General features: G+C 45.1%; 2 protein-coding genes across 7 annotated transcripts in view; one reads left to right on the top strand and one right to left on the bottom strand.

Moving 5' to 3' along the window:
* The window catches only part of ZC3H14 (zinc finger CCCH-type containing 14), a 47,375-nt gene extending 45,668 nt beyond the window's left edge, over nt 1-1,707 (bottom strand). For all 4 annotated transcript variants that reach the window (XM_078447927.1, XM_078447928.1, XM_078447929.1 and 1 more), the window contains exons 1-2: nt 1,549-1,707; nt 1,024-1,066 (exon numbers count right to left, since the gene is read on the bottom strand). In XM_078447927.1, the coding sequence (XP_078304053.1) occupies nt 1,024-1,066; nt 1,549-1,584 (79 nt within the window). In that variant the 5' untranslated portion in view covers nt 1,585-1,707. The remainder of the gene's footprint in view (nt 1-1,023; nt 1,067-1,548) is intronic.
* Nucleotides 1,708-9,757: 8,050 nt separating this feature from the next.
* Nucleotides 9,758-20,147, top strand: part of PTPN21 (protein tyrosine phosphatase non-receptor type 21) — an 82,807-nt gene continuing 72,417 nt past the window's right edge. The window contains exons 1-2 of one of the 3 annotated variants that reach the window (XM_060620483.3): nt 9,758-10,099; nt 13,898-14,281. In XM_060620483.3, the coding sequence (XP_060476466.2) occupies nt 14,102-14,281 (180 nt within the window). In that variant the 5' untranslated portion in view covers nt 9,758-10,099; nt 13,898-14,101. Of the gene's footprint in view, nt 10,100-10,179; nt 10,271-13,020; nt 13,168-13,897; nt 14,282-20,147 lie in introns of those variants that run through there. The other 2 variants (XM_060620486.3, XM_060620484.3) reach the window with 2 other exon arrangements.

Here is a 20,147-nt window from a genome sequence, read left to right as displayed (position 1 = left end):
TACCACACTTAAAACGACTGAGCAATCCAGGCACCCCCCCCCGCTCCTTAATTATATCCTTAAATGAAACTGGCTTTAAAAAAAAAAAATTCTAAGCGGAAGGGTGTGAATATGATCGGTCATAAGAGTTTGGTATGAGATCTCAATTTAGGGTAAGGTACCAGCACTTTGACCACTGCATTTGCCCAATCCAAATGTCAGCACAGTGAAAAGAGCGAGTACCCTATCAGTATTACTATGAAAACAGTTTTGACTTCACAAAAACCCTTGCCATCTCTCACACCGTAAGAACCACTGTTGTAAATGGTAGCTATTACTTTTACAGGAGGCACCAGCGTCAGAGCCAAAGAGATCTAGGTCTCAATCCATAAAGCGCTGCTCAAGTAAGCACTCAAAACCTCAGTTTCCTTGCTTGTACAGGGAGGGTTATTACCACTTACCTCTCAGTGTTCTCCTGGGTATTACCGTGACCTAATGCATAGACAACGGTTAAACACACTGCCTGACCCAAAGTAAACACTCCAATTATAAATCATAAACGAATAAAGAGAACGCATTACTGTATGCAGTAAGACAAAATGGGACAAGAAAAAAGAAACATCTGAAAATAAAACTCACTGAACCATGACAGAGGCAAATGTGAGAAAACATTCATATGCAAAATAATGGTTCTGAAACCAGAAGATCAAAAAGAAAGTAAGGGAAATAGGAAAAACAAAGTAAGAATCAGATAAACATTATGGAGAAGACGACAGAGCCTCAAGAGAGAGGAAGCTAAACAATTTTAAAAACACCATGGGACTTTTGGGGGGGGGGGGGGGGGACAAAAACAAAAACCAAGGTTGCATATAGAGCCTTCAAGAAAAGACAGTAAGTCAAAGAAGTAACCAGGGAGTACCGGATTTGGAAGTAGAACGGGATCTCTCCAAAGTCAAAAGTACGGTGGGGAGAAAAAAATGCATTCACTAAAATTCAATTAGCAGCAAACTCTAAATTCTACTAGGCTAGCAACAAAAAACTTACCAACATAAGCTCCTAATTCTTGCAATTTCCCCTTAATGGCACTCTGACGGGAGGGAAAAAAAACAAGCGTGCGTGTGAGAAAGGAGGAAAATCACCGGGCTCCTTAACGCAGAGGCAACTCAGCGGCTGCGTGCACCTCCCGCCCCTGCGCGCCCAGGTGGGGGTGGGGAGGCGCCCGGGCCCCCTCCCCCGTCCCCGCGACTCCTCCCCGCCCCCTCCCCCTCCCCCTCCCCCGTCCCCGGGCCTCCAGCCCGGCCCTACACGCCTCCTTCCGCTCCGGGCGGCTTTCTCCTGCCGCGGCCCCGCTCGCCCGCCGCTCTCTCCGGGGCCGCCTCTGCGCCCAGGCCCAAGGCGGCCCAGGCCGAGGTGAAGCCGTTCGCCGACCCTACGGCCCGCCCAGAGCCACCGGCGGCTACTAGGCCGCGGCGTCCAGGCCGGGCCCACAGTCCCCGTTACTCCTGACAACCGCGCGCTCGCCTGCCCGCTGAGGCCCGGGTTCCCGTCCACGCTCGACGCGGGCCTCACCCGGATCTTGCGGCTAATCTCGGTGCCGATCTCCATGGCTCCACGGCGGGCGGCGGGCTCAGCAATGCGCGGCTCTTCGCTTACCCAAGAGACCCGCGCCGGCTCCCGGCCCGCAGCTCCGCCGCCGCAGCCGCCAGCGTCGCTCCCGGCCGCGCGCTCTGCGTGACCCGCCCCCACCGGCCCGGCGCGCCGGGGTGAGCGGAGTCGAGCGCGCCTGCGCTTGCGCCTGCGCGCACGTGGGCCCCGGGAGTCTGTGTTCGAGCGACCTCTGCTGGCGACAAGTTGAGCAGCGGCGTGAAGATGCCCTAGGCTTCTCTCCGCCCCTCTCCGCACCTGGAGAACTCTACCTTTTCCTTGCCCCCATTTACTCATTTTACCCTCTTTTGGAAAATAGGGATGAATTAAATGCGCAGCAGAAAGAGCCCTGGTTTTGGAGTGATATCTGAGTTAGAATCCAGACTTCACTTGCTTTTAGTGTGATATTGGTCTAGATAATTTAAACCTTCGGGTCCTTCGTTTTCCTACCTGTAAAATAGACTGTCTCCTAGCCGTTGCATTATAATTACACTTGAGGCAAAGGAATATCCTCCGCAACAGAACCAATCAATCACAGTTCTTTCTAATGACCACAACTGGCTCTCGGGTCTGGTTCTGCTTTCCTTTTCCAAGGCCCATCAGTGGCTCTTCCCCAAGACCTATCCTCACTCTTCTGCTTTCTGAAGTCCCTCCCGTTAAAGTTTTTTTCTGTCAGCCCTGAGTTCTCCCCTAAGCCCCACTCCCAAATTCCAGATGGCTTTAGGCATTTGTATTTCCCCTAAAATGAACATCAAAACTGAAGTCTTCTTTATCTTTCCTGATCCCCACTCAGACTGGTTTTTACTCCTGACAGCCCGGTTTCTATGAATAGCGGCTTCATTCTCCCTGTCCGTAATCACAAAATCTTGGAATTAGAGTAAGCACAAAGCGATGTCTCCTTTCTCCCCCATATCCATTAAGTCTGGAAGTGGTCCCTATTAGTTACCCATTGCTGGGTAACAAATGACCACACTGAGCAGCTTAAAATACATGCATTTATCATCTCATGGTTTTCATGATTCAGGAATCTGATCACAGCTTAACTGAGTCCTCTGGTCAGACTCTCACAGGGCTGGAGGTGAGATGTCAGTCATGCTGTGTTCTCATCTGGAGGCTTGACTTCTCTAAGTTTTTTTTTTTTTTTATGTATCTGAGAGAGACAGAGGCAGCACGGGGAGGGACAGAGAGGGAGAGAGAGAGAGAATCCCAAGCAAGCTCTGTGCTGCCAGCCCGATGTGAGGCTCAAACCCACAAAACCATGAGATCACAACCTGAGCTGAAACCAAGAGTGGGACACTTAACCAACTGAGCCACCCAGGTACCCCAGAGGAAAACTCCACTTTTAAACTCATTGGTGTTGTTAGCAGAATTAATTCTCTTGCAACTTTATGAGTGAGGGCTCCAGCTTTTTCCTAGCTGTTGTCTTGAGGCCACACTCAGGCCTTAGAGGTTGCCTACAGTTCCTTGTCATGTGTTTCTTCACTCTGGCTACTTACTTAAGCCCTCCAAGACAGTCTCTCAGCTCAGGGAGGAGGGCCCAGCTCCTCTTCTAAGGGCTTTCATTTAATTTAGTGACTTAGGGCCACCCAAGTCCTGACCCCAAAATCAAGTGATTTAGGGCCTAATTACATCTGAAAAATCCTTAATTTATTTTATTTTATTATTTTTTTCCATATTCATGAACTAAAAGCAAGTCATAGGTGCTATCCACACTCAAGGGGAGGAAATTATACAGGGTGTAAACAGCAGGGGCAGGAATCATGGGGCCATCTAGGATCTGTCTGCCACACGGCCCTTTATCTGATATATTTTTTTTTTCTTCTGAATTCCTATAGCATCTATGCGGAAGCTACTGGTATGACACTTAATATGCTCTCTGTAATATTAATTGTATGTGTCCTCTCTAGCAAACTTACAAACTGTTTTAGTTCTGCATTTCTCCAAAATTTCTTTCAGGATACTAGACACATAGGAAGCAAATATTTATAGGATATTTGTAGGATATTTTGTAGGCTATCAAATATTTGTATGATAAAATAAATTAACTATCTAAATTAACGAAAGAATTCCTCATGGATTAATCCAATGATCATGCACTCATCCAACATTGATGTGAAGCAGTGGAACAGAGTGACTGAGAACAGGGACACCAGAGCCAGACTGTCTGGGTTTGAATCCTAGCTCTGCTACTCCCTCCAAGACCTTAGGCAAGTTGCTTGTCCTCTCAGTGACTCAGTTTCCTCATCTGTGACATAAGTATGATAGCAGTTTCTCCTTCATAGGGTCATGAGGGTGAAATAAGTTAACATTTTGGGAAGCATTTTGAACCATGCTTGGCTTACAGCAGCACTGTGTTGATTAAAAATTAAATGCCTTCCCAGAACCAGACACTGTGCTGGAAGCCAGAGCACAGACATGATCAAAACTGAGTCCCTGGGGTGCCTGGGTGGCTCAGTCAGTTAAGTGTCTGACTTCAGCTCAGGTCATGATCTCACGGTTCGTGGGTTCAAGCCCCCTGTTGGGCTCTGGGCTGACAGCTCAGAGCCTGGAGCCTGCTTTGGATTCTGTGTCTCCCTCTTTCTCTGCCCCTCCCCCAATCATGCTTGCTCGTATGCTCTGTCTCTCAAAAATAAACATTGGAAAAAAACAAAAACTGAGTCCCTGCTTTCATGACACTCTCAGTCCAAAGGATAGTACATTATTTCTATTTCTTTACCCATCATTTCAGAACTAAGAATGAAAACACAGGATTTTGTATCCATTACCGATTACAAAATCCATAGTCAATACTTAGATAATACTGAAAGAACGTTTTAGAAAGAACAGAGAATGTTTTCATTAAAATGTATTTAGAATAGGGAAATTTTTATTAAAATGTATTCAAGAGGCGCCTGGGTGACTCAGTTGGTTAAGTGTCCGACTCTTGATTTCAGTTCAGATCATGATCTCAGTCATGAGTTGGAGCCCCAAGTCGGGCTCAGCACTGATAGTGTGGAGGAGCCTACTTGGGATTCTCTTTCTCCATTTCTCTCTCTGCCCCTCCCCTGCTCGCTCGCTCTCTCTCAAAATAAATAAACATTTAAATAAAATAAAATAAAGTAAAATAAAATAAAATTCCAGGATCGGTTAACTTTCAGGACAATCTATTTAAAACTATGGAGGAAGAGATTTGCCAGCTGCTTAAGAATTCACACATTTATTTATTTTTTTTTTTAATTTTTTTTTTCAACGTTTTTTTTAATTTATTTTTGGGACAGAGAGAGACAGAGCATGAACGGGGGAGGGGCAGAGAGAGACGGAGACACAGAATCGGAAACAGGCTCCAGGCTCCGAGCCATCAGCCCAGAGCCTGACGCGGGGCTCGAACTCACAGACCGCGAGATCGTGACCTGGCTGAAGTCGGACGCTTAACCGACTGCGCCACCCAGGCGCCCCAGAATTCACACATTTATAATAACAAAGAAGATGAAAAGAAATGCTTTTACTTAAAAAAAGGGTAGAGGGTGTCTGGCTAGCTTAGTCAGTGGAGTGTGTGACTCTTAATCTCAGGATTGTGAATTCAAGCCCAACGTTGGACCTGGAGCTTACTTAAAAAAAGAAAAACAAATTCACACATTTAGACCTCAGGAGTTACAGTGTCTGGATCACAGGGGACAAACCCACTAAACCAGTGGTATTCAGTGGTCCATCACTGTTCGAGGTGCTTCCCTGTGAGATGCAGCTTCATAAACCACATGACATCCAGAGGAAGATGATCACGATGATGGTCAGACAGAAACCATGAAATTTACAAAGGGTATTTATTTCACTTGAAAAAGACTAAGCTGGACCAAGAAAATTCTTTCTGGCATGCAAGAGCTCTCCATTTTAGGAGGAATGACATATTTTGCTCTAGGGGATAGAATGAGGACTAGATTTCAACAAACCGCAATGCAGCCGAAGAAGGTTCTGGGCTGTCTTTCCAAGAAAGAGGACTAAAAAATGCATTGGCTTTGAAATCAGAGGGGCCTGAGCACTAAGCCCAAATCCATGGATCTGGAGTCCTCTGACACTGGCTTTGTAGTATCCCCAGCCTCCTCTCAGGATAGCATTCCACCTGGATGTTGCACGTGCACATCCTTTGCAAGTGTATGTGGGGAGAGCACGGAGGGGGTGGGGGGTCGGGGATGGTTTCTTTCAGCTTGGAATGCTTTCCTCTTCTTTTCCTTGAGTTCTTAGTGAGCTTTTTTGTTTGTCCTTCCAGACTCAGCCAGAAGTTGATCATAGTGATAAAACAGACATTACCACCTCACTTAAAATGTATAATTTTTTAAATGTTTTATCTAGTTTTGAGAGAGAGAGCACGTGTGCGTACATGCACAAGTGGGGGAAGGGCAGAGAGGGGGGGACCACAGATAAAGCAGACTCCTCACTGACAGCAGTGAGCCTGAAGTGGGGCTTGAACTCAAGAACTGTGAGATAATGACCTGAGCCAAAGTCAGCGCTCAATTGACTGAGCCACCCAGGCACCCCTAAAATATATTCTCATTGGTATATTCCCCTTCTATAATATACACACATACACACACACACACACACACCACACATATATAGTACTGGAATGTGTGTGTGTGTGTGTGTGTGTGTGTGTGTGTGTATATATATATATACACATATATAGGTCTAAGTCTTTGAAGACACAGCCATGCATCTTATTTATCCTGCTTTTTGTGGCCTCTGGCTTGGAATAAATGCAGAGTGAGTGCAAGTTTTTCAATAGTGAATATCATATGGTTTGTCTGTCCTTGGATCAAAAGTCCAAAGTGTTGGGAATTATAGTCACAGTTCCACTTTGCTACTGAGGCTGATAAACGTTTTTCCGTTTTCTTGTCCGTTGGAACAAATATACTGCCAGCACCATCATTTTTCTATATCCAGGGGAATCTATGCTCTATATTCTCACACCTTTGCAGCTGAAAAGTTGCTGCACCTGATAAAGTGCTTAATGTGGTAGGCAGAGCACACAGTGAGGATTCAGACTAAAGGAGATTTCACCTTTCTGGCTGTGGCTCCCGCTACAGGAATCATTATCTCTATGTGGTGGGAGGAGGGAGGCATTCATTCAGATTTCTGCAGAAGATGGTAATTTACCCAGTGAGGTATGGTAGATACTCACCAAGCTTAATCTCTTAACTCCTAGTATTAGGAGATTAATTTCTTAACTCCTAATATTGGTCAATGGAGCACCAAACCCACAATTTCTTTCCTTCTTATGGAGTCTCTTTTTAGTACAAGATTTTCTTTTTAAAATTTTATCTTTTAAAAGATTTAAAGTGATCTCTTCACCCAACCTGGGGCTCAAATTTACAACCCAGAGATCGAGTTGCGTGCTGTACAGATGACTGAGCCAGCCATGCGCCCCTTAAAGTTTAATTTAATAAGAATTATCTTCACGCGGTAAGTATTCACACTATGTCACTTTCTGGGTAACAAGAGGAGGTAAAGATACAGATCTGTAATGGCTTATTTATCCACAAAATATCTAGAGATGGATACATAAGGTTATGGTAACACCCGTTACTGTCAGGAGGAGAGCTGGGTGTCTAGAAGGCAGGGTGGGAAGGAGACTTTTCACTTATACCTTTTTGTATCTTTTGAGGTTGAACCATACAAATTACTTCACTTCCTTTCATACAAACATAAACCAGTGATAAATTCATGTCTGACACTTTAAAGGGGCTATTTATGTGGCTTACCACGGGGGTGTTACTATCAAATTAATATGGTTGAGGGAAAATAGTTTAAGTACTTGGTCAACAAATGACACTTGTGCTGTGTGAGGGAGAAAGTTCAGATCTGTTGTCTAATATTGCTTGGGTTTTATGGTCATTTTCTATTTTTAAAATTCTTTTATTTTCTTCCCGATTCAATTAACACGTTTTTATTTAGTGCCTACTCTCTGCCAGTAGTGTCCTAGGAATGCTAGGAGATATAAAAGAAGCCTTCATGAAATAGTTTTCAAAGTTCTTGCCAAGTGTGGAGATCACTGTGGAATGGGGTGGCTAGAAAGTTGTCTTGGAACCAGAGCTTGCAGAGAGGAAAGGCTCAGACGAATGAATGGGGGGCAGGGCAGGCGGTGCTATGGGCCAGGAGAAACACTTGATTGGGGGATTCAGGGGGAAGAGAGAAATTAAGGATGGCCAGAGAGGCTAAGACCAGTTTAGAAAGGCCTGAACAGACAGGCAGAGAAGCTAGCCTTGGGGGTCCATTAGGAGTGATAAACCCAAGGGAGAGGTAAGCTTGGTATTAGCATATAAAGGAGAGAGAACTGAGAAACCGGATGCAAGACCACCCTTGTTGCAATAACCCCCCGATGTAAAATGATGGGGGTTTGGTTTAGAATTGTGGGACAGATAGGAAAGAAGAAATCATGAGGCATTACAAAGGAGGAAATACCAGGCCTTGATGGTAGGCTGGAGAGGAGAAAGGTATTAGAATCTCACATAATTTCAATTTTTCTAGCTTGGGAGACCAGAAAAGGGACTCATTTTCATGCCTCTTTTCTTTCCTCACACACAGTTTGACCCCCTCAAGGTGTCCTGCTGAAATATCAGTTATAAACAGAATTAATTTAATTTTCCATTAGAAACACATGTGATCTTATTTGCTTTTAGCTCTGTCACCAGACTTGAATCTTGCCCAGGCTTTGTTCTCTCATAGCACTCATGCCTCTATGATGTATGTGTGATGTGTAGGTGTTTTCATCTTCCACTAGACCAGGAGTCTCCTGTGTGCAGGGACCATGACTTAGGTATTGTAAGTACTCATTGTCTGCTAGTTGTTGAAGAAAATGAGAGTTAAATAAAATGTAACACAAAAAATCTTTCCAGAAACAATGCTATTAAAAAAAAATCATTTAGAGGCACCTGGCTGGCACTGTCCTTGGAGGTCAACTCTTAATTTCGGGGTTGTGAGTTCAGGTTCCAAGTTGGGCCTAGACATAAAAATTTTAAAAATCATTTAAATTAAAATGTACATAATAAAAACGTCCCTGCTTCAGTCACTCAAACCACATGTCAAGTAAAGATGGAAAAACCTGGGACGCCTGGGTGGCTCAGTCGGTTGGGCTTCCGACTTCGGCTCAGGTCATGATCTCACAGTCCGGGGTTTGAGCCCCGCGTCGGCTCTGCGCTGATAGCTCAGAGCCTGGAGCCTGTTTCAGCTTCTGTGTCTCCCTCTTTCTCTGACCCTCCCCTGTTCATGCTCTCTCTCTGTCTCAAAAATAAATAAATGTTAAAAAGAAAAATTTTTAAAAAGAGGGAACAACCCTACTATGATGGTGTTAGGGTCACACAGTTTTGTTCCTCCGCTTAAGTGTTGCAATTCAGGGGTAGTAATGCAGTGTAAAAAGACAGTATTGTGTAATAATAAGCACTGCTAATAGGGCCGAGGCTTAAATGAAACACTTCACATATATTTTATACAAGTTACTGGAAGGTGATTATCATTCTCCCTAGAGAAGAGAGAAAGCAGGTAGAGAGAGCTTAGGAGAGTTGCACAAAGTTACCCAGCTAGAAAAGTGTTGGCACTGAGAATTGAACCTAGACAACTTTACCATGGAGTCTCCTCCTTCATAGCTCTACACCGTATTGCATATACAGCTCTTTTGGAGACTGAGAGGTTATTTGAGACCTTATCAACCTTTTTTTTGGCGGGGGGGCGGGGAGGAGACTTTTCCATCCAGTACTAATCAATGTTTTCCCTTTTTTACGGGGTAGATCTTTAGACGTAAGCATGGAAAGAAGAAATAGAATATTTGAATCGTTTTCAGAAATATACAACAGTAAACGGATAACTCTAGCGATTACAGCATATTACGGACCACCTAACAACAAAGTAGTAAAACTCTTTACCTGGAACCGAAATAATATCCCCCTCCCCTCATTTTTATTAAAAGGCTTGCTTTATTTGGAAACTCTTAAAATAAGTGGTCATATGATTAAAAAAAGCAGCGGCGCGCCCCCTCCCCGGCGGCCGGGCGCAGCTGTCCGCACCTCCCCCGCGCCCCGCCACCCGCATTCCAACTCTCTGAGGTCACGGGCCGCCGCCGCCTCCCCAGATCCGCCCGCCCGCCCGCCGGGCCCTTGTGGGGAGGGACGCCCGGCCCCGGCCGCTCCGCTGCTCCGGCCGCGCGTCCCGTGCGCGTCCAGTCCGTCCGTCCGTCCTCCTGCCGCCCCGACCCCCACCCGGTTCCTTTGTGCGGCGCTCCCGGCCCGTCCCACCTCCAGGCCTTTCCCGTCGTCGCCGCCGGACTCTGCCCAGGGGAATGGTCTGCGGGCCGAGGTTTTGGAGACAGGAAGTGAGGCGCGCGAGCCCCATGAGCGCGCCGCGCCGCGGGCTGGCGTGCGGGCGCGGCTGCGGCTGTCGCGCGGCGGGACCCAGGGAGGCGGGCCGCTGAGCCGGGCGCGCGGCCCTGAGGATGCGGGAGCGGGAGCAGGTGAGGGCGCGGGTCCCCGGCCGGCGGGCGGACGCTGGGGCCGAGCGGTGGGGTGTGTCCGCAAGCGGGGACTTCGGAGCGCGTCGGCCAGCTCAGGCGTCCCGGAGGATGGGTCCCGGTTCCCAGACCCCTGGCAGCAGCGTAACAAAGAGAAAAGTCTTCCGTTTCCAGGTTCTCCGTGATCTATTTGGGTTCATTTCTAAAGGGGATCTTGAACTTCTATTCTGAACTCGGTTGACTATTGAGGCTAAATTCTGGATCACAGTTTTAAAAGTCTTAGGCATAGTTGCGTCTCTCAGAATATTAAGTGCGAAATTTGCCGGATAACTTTGGCGAGAAGGCGAGTAGGGAAGGATTGTTTGGTGGTGACTTGTTTTTGGAGTAGAGTGTTTACTCTGGAAAAAAGAATTCTTGGGTCTGCAAATTCCGACTTGTGATTTCTGCAAATCCTGATTAGATTGGCTTGCTCTTGGCATACGCGTCTTATTTTCTTTTTTGCTGAGAAAGCCTTACAATAATAGCGTACTCGCAAACACATTCAAAACACTCCGTGTGCTCTAAGTGACAACCGCTGTATGCCTAATTAGTTGCTGACAGATTTTTTTTTAACTTTGGGATATGACAGTAATTTTAATCTGATAATAGTTGTCTGTTTTGTTTCTAGGGTATGGTATTCTCGAGTATCTACGCATAAGTCCGTGAGAAAAATGTTTGATTTAATGCTGTAGATTTATGTATTACTCTAAAGATGTCATATACCCCTAGTGATTATTTTAAAGTATCATTGGCAAATTTACATGTGGGGAGGATCTTAGCAAGGGTGGAAACGACAGTATTCAGAGTGACTCTATTTGAAAAACTTTTGAAAGAGGATGTGAAAACATTAAAATGAATTCACAAATAGACTGCCTTTTGAAAAGTGGAAAAGAATTTAACATGTAGCTATTATTACATAACAGAATGGTTTTGTAGAGAAAGTATTTCCTAGTTTCTCCTTCAAAAGCGAATTATGAATTATTTGTTTAGTAGAGAAGTTATAATTTCAGACCTTTCAATTTACTGCATATTATTCTACACCTGAAACCCCCAAAAAGCAACTTATATTTCTACTCCATTTGCTAGTGAATACTATACGTAACTGAAAATTAAAATGTGTTAATCGTTGATAATTTTCTAAATTATTAAACAGTATTAACATAGGTTTTCTATAAATAAGCAAAAAGCAAGCTATTCTTGTGGATAGATCTTGGGGAAAAAGGTACCTGACATCGACATGCACACCCACATTGACCCCTCAACTTTCTCAATTATAACATCTACCAAAATAAAGAACATTGACTTTTCTTTATCTCTGATGCTGTACATTTCAAATCTCAGGGACAACTGAAAGTTTTATTCTGCATCTGCTTAATCAGAGCTTTAAGTTAATAATTAAGTTATATAGAGTAATATCTACTGCCTTCAAGGCTGTTAGGTCTGTCTTTGTAATGAAGAGTCTACCGTATTTGAACACTCTTAATACACATCTTTCCTCTGTATATATGCAATATCTTGTCTTTTCACAACACTTAATTTGTCTTACTTTCAGTTATCATAATTTGTATATAAAATTGAAATCCACCACCTCATCTCATGAAAGGTATTTATGTAGTATATGTGGTATTTTATGTACATCTAATCTTTTTTAAAAATATGTATTATACAAACACTGATCGCCCATCAGGCAATTTTTTAGTTAAAAGCTTATTATTTAAAATTCTCATTTGATTATTTTTTCCTTTTGCCTCAACTATCTATCTAGTTTATACCCTGAGGTAGGAAGCATTGAAAATCGCAAGTGGAGACCATATCTTTTTATATTTGTATTTCCCCCTTGTAGTATGGTCCTTTTACCTATAGAAAGTACCCAGCAAACATTTTGTTGTTTAAAACAGCACTTTATGTAGTCCCGGTTGCCCTTTCTCCTCTATTGCTTGTTTTTAGCTTTTATTTTTTGGCTACCTGGGCATAACCAGAATTCCAAAGACAAAAACCAAAGCAAAGCACAAACAACAGAAAACAAAACAGAGAAAACCGTGGCTCCGTCCTTACTAGAGATACAGCCATGTATATAATTATAGCATGCATGTAATCTCCTTAAGGGCAGCGAGGGCTTAGGGTTCGTCTTAGATTTCTCACACCGTCCACTACACCGCCTTGTACTCCGAGATGCAATACACTTTTGTGGAACGGAATTCTAAATGTTAACTTCGGCAAAGCCTAGTGAAACAGCTAAACCCTGTTCTCTAGCTCTGCCGTACCCCAGCCCTGTGTGCCCATCACCTCTGAAACCGAGACGCAGTCAGGAAAGTGGGAAAGAGCAGAGGACGGGGAATGAGGAATCTGGGATCAATTCCCAGTTCAGCCCATCCCAGTGTGAAGCTGAGAAAGCCGCTTCTTTCGAGGCCTGGGTTCTGTCTCCCAGCTGAGAGGATTGGGGGCGGACCTTGCCCCTCCGCGTGGTTCCCCGCCCAAGTTCAGGGTTGCGAGCCGCGGCCGAGCCAAACGTTTCGTCCTCGGGGGCCGTCTCCACTCAGAAGAAAACAAAGGGTGGGAACCGTCCCGGGATTTTGTTGACTCCTTTAGGGGAAAAAACTCCCAGCCGCCGCTCAACCTGGAGTTACCATCAACAGGTGTGTTTTAAAATGTTGTAAATCGCGTTGGGGTGGGGGAGGGGGAAAGTGTCCTGAGGCTCCAAATCGGGAACCAGATGGACCCCCACCCAGACTTCTCCAACCTCCAGCGGGGCTCGAGCTGGGTTCTTTAAACGTTCCCTCCGGGAGCGTAGGGGCCGGTTCTTCCCTGGCGCGTCCGTCCGGAAACGTGGCCGCAGACGGAGAGTTCCGGGGCTTCTGAGGCAGCGCGTTGGCCAGGCAACGCCGCCTGCTTTTCCGCTGGGAGGACTCGATGGGAGTTCTCCGCTTGGTCCCCGGCCTCATGGGCTTGTTGAGCCGCGTCCGCCACTTGTTAATTCAGAATGGCGTTTAAGGCCTCGCCCGCCTCGTCTGCTGGCCCGAGGCCCCGCTTAGGTGAAGGCCCACCGCCTCTTCTGGCGTAACCTTCCGGAGGGAAGCCGGGGCCACCCTTTTCAGAATTTCCATGCTTCTGATGGTCATCGGATGACAAGCATCTGTAGGGTCTTTGCCTTGTTTATAAACAAATCAATTTGGTGACGTAAATATTTATAAACTACAAACGGCGCTACAAATGCTTGTTAAGCGTTTCACCTCGCTTGAACCTCGCGACTGCCATATGTTCCAGGAGATTATTCCTCCCGTTTGGGTTCAGGGTTAATTTGTCCACTGGGGTTTAGACTGTTACGTAGCGCTTTTGGAGGTGTTTTGCAGTGCTCTCCCTTAAGGGCTAAAAGAACCCTGACCTCGGGTGTTTTGGGTGAGCCAAAAAGCGACTAAAACAAAACCAAAAAAAACCTTTTAACATAGAGCCACTAGTACGAGCTACTAAGCTACTAAATTTGGCGGCATCTCCGTTGCCAACCATTATCTCATTTAATCCCCTAGATAGCCGTAGGTGGTTATCACTATTTGTAGGATTGAATGAGGGGTGGAGTCTGACCCAGGGGCTAACTCGTCTGATGATAAACTTCCTCACATGCCTCCCAGATCCCGTTCTTGCCATCTTTTTCCAGAAGAGAGAGAAAGCTTATTCTTTGGATGCAACCTTATTGATTTGTATTTTTATAAAAACTCAGTTCAGAAGTTGCTGTTGCCTATGTCACTGGTGTTCCTCTTTCCTCAGCACTGGCGTGGATGCTCTCTTCGCCCGGCCTTTGGGGACTCAGTTGCTTTTTGATGGCGGCAGCCGCTGCTGGGTGAGCAGCCGGAGACTGTACGGTGCGCCTGCGGTCAGGTCAGGAGAGGATCGCTTTCTCCCGCCGTCAACTGCCACCGGATTGGGGCGGTGCTTTTCCCTCTTCAACCCCTCCACCCGCAAAGGGAGAAGATGCCACTGCCATTCGGGTTGAAACTAAAACGCACCCGGCGCTACACGGTGTCCAGCAAGAGCTGCCTGGTTGCCCGGATCCAGCTGCTCAATAACGAGTTTGTGGAGTTCACGCTGTCCGTGGAGAGCACTGGCCAGGAGAGCCTGGAGGCTGTGGCCCAAAGACTGGAGCTGCGGGAGGTGAGACCCACACCCCCCTCCCCACCAGCCTGGCAAAAGGCTGCAGGCTTCTCTAGGCTGGCTTAGCGCCTTCTTTCCCATTTTAGTGCTTGCTGGCTCTGTGCTCTCCAAGTATGTCCCTGGCCTTGATGTCCGAGCCTGCCAACCTCCCTCCCTGTGAGGAAGGAATAGATACAGAGCAAAAGGTCTTCTTTTGAGTGTGCCCCATAAGATAATAGTGTCTGAGTTTTGAAAGTGCTTATATTTGTTCCCTCAAAATGCAATCCAAAATCAGATTAGTAATGCATTTAGGATTTTCCAAGTGCTGGTTTTCTAACACCCCAAATGGGTCATCTTGATCTAGTACACTTTCCTGACTTCATTTGTTCAGTATCCATTGACTGTTTTGCACAGTCCATGCCACAATTATAAAGACATATCGCCTGAGTTTGAATTCTGGTTTCCCCACCGACTGGTTGTTTAACCTTGGAAAGTTATGTGCCCTCTCTGGGCCCTAGTTCCCTCATCTGAACCGTGGGGATAACATTGGTGCCTGATTCTCACAGTGGTTGTGTGATTTAAAGTGCAAATAAAGTCAAAGCTCTTTTTTTTTTTTTTTAAACTTTGTATTATTTTTTTCCAAGTGTATTTATTTCTTTAGTAACCTCTACAGAACCCACAACCTGGAACCCACAACCTGAGGTTCAAGATTCAACATGTTGCTCCAACTAAGCCCTCCAGGCACCCCCAAAGCCAAAGTTCTTTTTTTGTAATGTTTTTATTTATTTTTGAGACAGAGAGAGACAGAGCATGAGCAGGGGAGGGGCAGAGAGAGAGGGAGACACAGAATCCGAAGCAGACTCCAGGCTCCGAGCTGTCAGCACGGAGCCTGATGCGGGGCTCGAACTCATGGACTGTGAAATCATGACCTGAGCTGAAGTCAGACGCTTAACCAACTGAGCCACCCAGGCGCCCCGCCAAAGCCAAAGTTCTAATAACAGTCTTATAGTTATCATAGGGAGGTTTGCCCAGGAAACTGCTAATTTTGTCTGTAGGAAGTTGTGGAGTCCTCAAGGATCCACATCATATCTTAAATTTAAAATGCTATGTGGGGTGTCTGGGGGGCTCAGTCGGTTATGCATCTGACTTTGGCTCAGGTTGTGATCCCACAGTTCTCGAATTCAAGCCCCACATCTGGCTTGCTACTTTCAGCCTGTCAGGATGGAGCCTGCTTCTGATCCTTTGTCCTCCTCTCTCTCTGCCCCTCCCCTGTTCTCTCTCTCTCAAAAAATAAATAAAACATTAAAAAAAAAATGATGGGCGCCTGGGTTAAGTGTCTGACTTAAGCTCAGGTCTGAATCTCACAGCTTGTGGGTTCGAGCCCCACATCAAGTTCTGTGCTGATAGCTCTTTGGTTGCTTGGTTTGGGGGTAAGAGGAAGATGGAGAAACTGGTTATTCTATGTAAATGCCCAGGTTATATTCCTAACTGGAAATCCCACTGTTGTAGTTCATAAAAAGGTACAAAGAGATAAACTGTGCTCCTGGTGACTATTGAGAATCATCTGATTGTTCGGTATAAAAGAGCTCTTTAGTTCCTTGGGCGTATGTACTGGGAGCTCACCCTAGTGTTGATAATGAGTAAGAAAATAGGTTGATCCATGCTACGTTGGGGGAAAGTAGAGGGTGCTGTAGGGAGAGGCTGCAGAGGGAAGGGGATGGTACAGGGTGGCAAAAGGCTGGACTAGACTTCCAACATAGGAACTGCAGACCAAAGACATGAGGCAAGTTTTCTACCTGAAAGTAGTAGGGAAGTTAGTGAAGGATTTATTTTAATTAATTAATTAATTAATTTATTTTTAAGTAATCTCTACACCCAACATGGGGCTTGAACTCACAACCCCAAGATCAAGAGTCGCCATGCCCCCTGAGCCAGTCAGGCTCCCCATTAGCGAAAGATTATAAGTAGGGATTTGGTATGATTGTTTTTGTGAAGGGTGGGCCCTCTGGAGAACGAGTAAAAAGGAGGAGTTGTGCAGACGGTAGTCACTTGGATTTGGATGGGAATGGAGAGAAGTGGATGGAATCTGGAGATATTCAGGACCTACCTACCAAGTGTGGAGAAGAGCTAGCCAGGGGTCCAGGTTGATACTCAGGTATCCAGTGAACGTTGGAGGCTGTAACCGGGAGAGGCGGCGTAAAAGGAAGAGCAGGTTTGAAAGGGGATAAGGAGAGGTGTGTGGTGAGATCACTTCTGGTGAGTTAGAGACGCCAGTTGGTTGCTAAGTGAAATTAGTCAGAGAAAGACAAATATATGACTTCACTCATATGTGGAATTTAAGATACAAAACAGATGAACATAGGGGAAGGGAAACAAAAATAATATAAAAACAAGGAGGGGGACAAAACGTAAGAGACTCAAATATAGAGAACAAACAGTTGCTGGAGGCGATGTGGGTGGGGGGGATGGCTAAATGGGCAAGGGGGATTGAGGAAGACATTTCTTGGGATGAGCACTGGGTGTTATATGTAGAGGATAAATCAGCAGATTCTACTTCTAAAGTCATTATTGCACTGCTGATTAACTTGGATTAAATTAAAAAATTAAAAAAAAATGATGCTAGTTGGAGAGGTCGAGCAAGGAAAGGCAGTTGTGGGCTTGGAGCTCAGCTACGGGGAAGAGATTTGGGAATCTCAACCTAGGTCAGTTCATCAAAGCTGGGAGAGGGCGTGAGGCCGTCTAGGATAGAACGAGAAGACATAGCAGACAGACCCTTCGGGGTTGAATAGAGGAGGCAGAGCCTTAGGAAGAAGCTGAAATGGAGCAGTCCAAGAAGGAGAAAGTAAACCATGAGAGCTGGCCTCAGTGGCCAGCCCTGCTTGCTTACATTTATTATATATATATATATATTTTTTTTCAACGTTTTTATTTATTTTTGGGACAGAGAGAGACAGAGCATGAACGGGGGAGGGGCAGAGAGAGAGGGAGACACAGAATCGGAAACAGGCTCCAGGCTCCGAGCCATCAGCCCAGAGCCCGACGCGGGGCTCGAACTCACGGACCGCGAGATCGTGACCTGGCTGAAGTCGGACGCTTAACCGACTGCGCCACCCAGGCGCCCCAGGGTTATATATTTTTACTTCCTTCACCCAGTTTTCCTTTTTTTAAAATTTTGGTTCTTCTTTTGCTGTCACTTCTTCCTCATGTACCAGGTCTGCGTACAGCCACTACAGAATCAACTTCTTGAGGAACTGTGGTTAATTTATTTTTGTACCTAGAGTACCAGGCATGGAATGTGCTCAATAAAAACAGGCTGAACTAAACCCACAGGCATCGCTTTCCTTCTCTGTTCGTCAGGAAGTCCAGAGAAATGACCATCGCTTGTTTGAAGTGGCCATACTCAGGAACCAGCAACTTCATACGGCTGTGGGTACATAATGAGACTAATTTTAACAAAAGAGTAGAGTGCTTTGAGAGGGAACGGGCATGGGCCCTAGAAAATGTCTTGCCCTTGGATAGACTATCCCAGTATTTCCAATATTTAATGACAGTCATGGTTAGGAAGTTAGTTTGTATTACAAACTCTTCCTTTCAAACCTCTAGAAGCTCTGCTCTGTAGCATATAAACAGATGGCTCAAGCCCCAGGCCTAATCTTACCAAATGACCGAATGACCCTTCAGAAGGACTCTGAGTCAGGATAACACCTGTTCTGACTTTGTGTCCATACATCATTTGCAAGATTCATACGACGAGCTGTTGGTGTTTGTTATCTGGCACTATTCTCCCATCAAGTAGACTCAGAATTATCATAGTGTATAGATTTGGCTGATAAGCTCTGCTACTCACCAGATTTAAATTTGGGGAGGAAAAGTCTTTACTTGCTTAGTTATTTTACTTCTATAATGACAGTTACAAGGGCTACACGATAATATTATTAGAACACGATGCAGAGGTTTCACCTCTATCTGTAGTATTTTATTTCTTAAGCTGGATGCGTAGTTGTATGATGTTTGTTAGTCTTCATATTTTTTTGAATGTCTAAGATATTTTATAATACATTCAGAAACTACAGATGGAAAGGTTAATGTACTTATTTCCAATTTAGTTACCTTAGATTAACTTTTTCTACATTCACCATATTTGAGCTGTCAAAAGTGACTTCTAAAAATGGTAGAACATTATCCCCGTAGGAGAATTCATTATAGTAACAGCCTCGTGAAAAGCTGTTGAAATTCTCTGCCTGTCATTCATTCTGAGTTTCATAATGTGTTTTCAAGAGAGGCTGTGAAAGCCTTTGTAGAATTTAAGGGGAATTAGGAAATTTTCTCTCCAGTTTGGAGGGTATGTGTTACAGAGGTTTGATGGATGTGGTGAGGCAAGAGGGTATCACCTGGGAACAACCACTCCCACTGGGCAGGGTTACCTCAATGGAATCAGCATAGTTTAGAGTAAGGTGGTTCAGTTTAAAAACCTATTGTCTTGGGGTTCCTGGGTGGCTCAGCCAGTTGATCATCTGACTCTTGATTTTGGCTCAGGTCATGATTCCAGGGCTCCAGGTTGAGTGCAGAGCCTGCTGAAGATTCTCTCTCTCTCTTCCCCTCCCCTCCTCTCCCCTGCCCTTAAAACAAAGCAAAAACCTATCCTCTCAGGGAGTAAGACCTGCATTACCCCACCTCACTGAGAAGGATATGTAAAAGCAGGATTAAAATTTCATAATTTACAACAAGATATGGAGCCACCAAGGGCCCCAAGTATGTGTGTTCCCTGGCCAGGCCATGTTTTGTGGGCAGGCCACACGGGAGCCAGTTGGTGAGACTGGAACCAGAGAAGGAAGCTGCCTTGAAAGCCTTACCTATCTTCATGAGGGGAATGGTACTGCCTCTGGCATCAGACGAGTTCCTTTGAGTCTCGGCACGCTTTCTGGGCAGGGCTTAGGTGGGCACGGCCTTTATTTGCCTCTTGAGAAGGCTGTTTAACAGAGTGCTTAAGACATTTGCAGGTCGAATGAGAAAAACTTGAATTTGAGCCCCAGTGCTGCCATTTATTAATTATGTGACCCATCAGTTCTGTGATCTGTCCAGGCGATACATCATCACGTAATTCATAAATATCCTGTCCACTTTATGCATCTCTTTCCTTCACTTACAACAGTTCACATAGATGCAAATGTTTTATCTGAAAAAAGACCAGGCGAAATGAAAAAGAAACTTGCACGATAAAAACATTTTTTAAAAAGTGATTTTTGTCCAATTACATTTGGACTTGGTATTTTTCAAGTCCATTGGTTTTCATCGGTAGACTGGGGATAACAGTAAGAGTAGTATATACTTTTTTTTTTTAATTAAGAAGAATTTCTTTTATTTATGAGAGATAGAGACAGCATGAATGGGCAAGGAGCAGAGAGTGAGGGAGAGACAATCTGAAGCAGGCTCTGCACTGAGCTGTTAGCACAGAGCCTGACGTGGGACTCAAACTCACAAACCACGAGATCATGACCTGAGCTGAAGTCGGTCACTCAACCGACTGAGACACCCAGGCGTGCCCCAAGAGTAGTATATAGTTGATGGTGGTTGTGAGGATTTAGTGTTAAATGAAAAAACATTTAGCAGAGGACTTGGTATGTGAGAAACTCCCAGGAAGTGTGACTCTTCATTACTGTTAGTGTTTATGTCTCCCATTTCCATGTTGTGGTGACTTACCAACTTCTCTTGCAGATTAATTCTTTTGTTAATATCCTGTATTCTCTTGTAAATGGAAGAAGCAATGTTTATTCATAAAATGTTCTTAGAGTAAAAACAAGTATAGTGGCCACTGGCAATTGTACTTTTTTTTTTTAAACATTTTTTATTTATTTATGTTTTTTGTAGGGTCAGGGGGCAAAGGAGG

This window comes from Panthera onca, chromosome B3 (assembly GCF_046562875.1).
Source record: "Panthera onca isolate mPanOnc1 chromosome B3, mPanOnc1 haplotype 2, whole genome shotgun sequence".
Classification (NCBI taxonomy): Eukaryota; Metazoa; Chordata; class Mammalia; order Carnivora; family Felidae; genus Panthera; species Panthera onca.
This window is presented reverse-complemented; position numbering and strand designations above follow the sequence as displayed.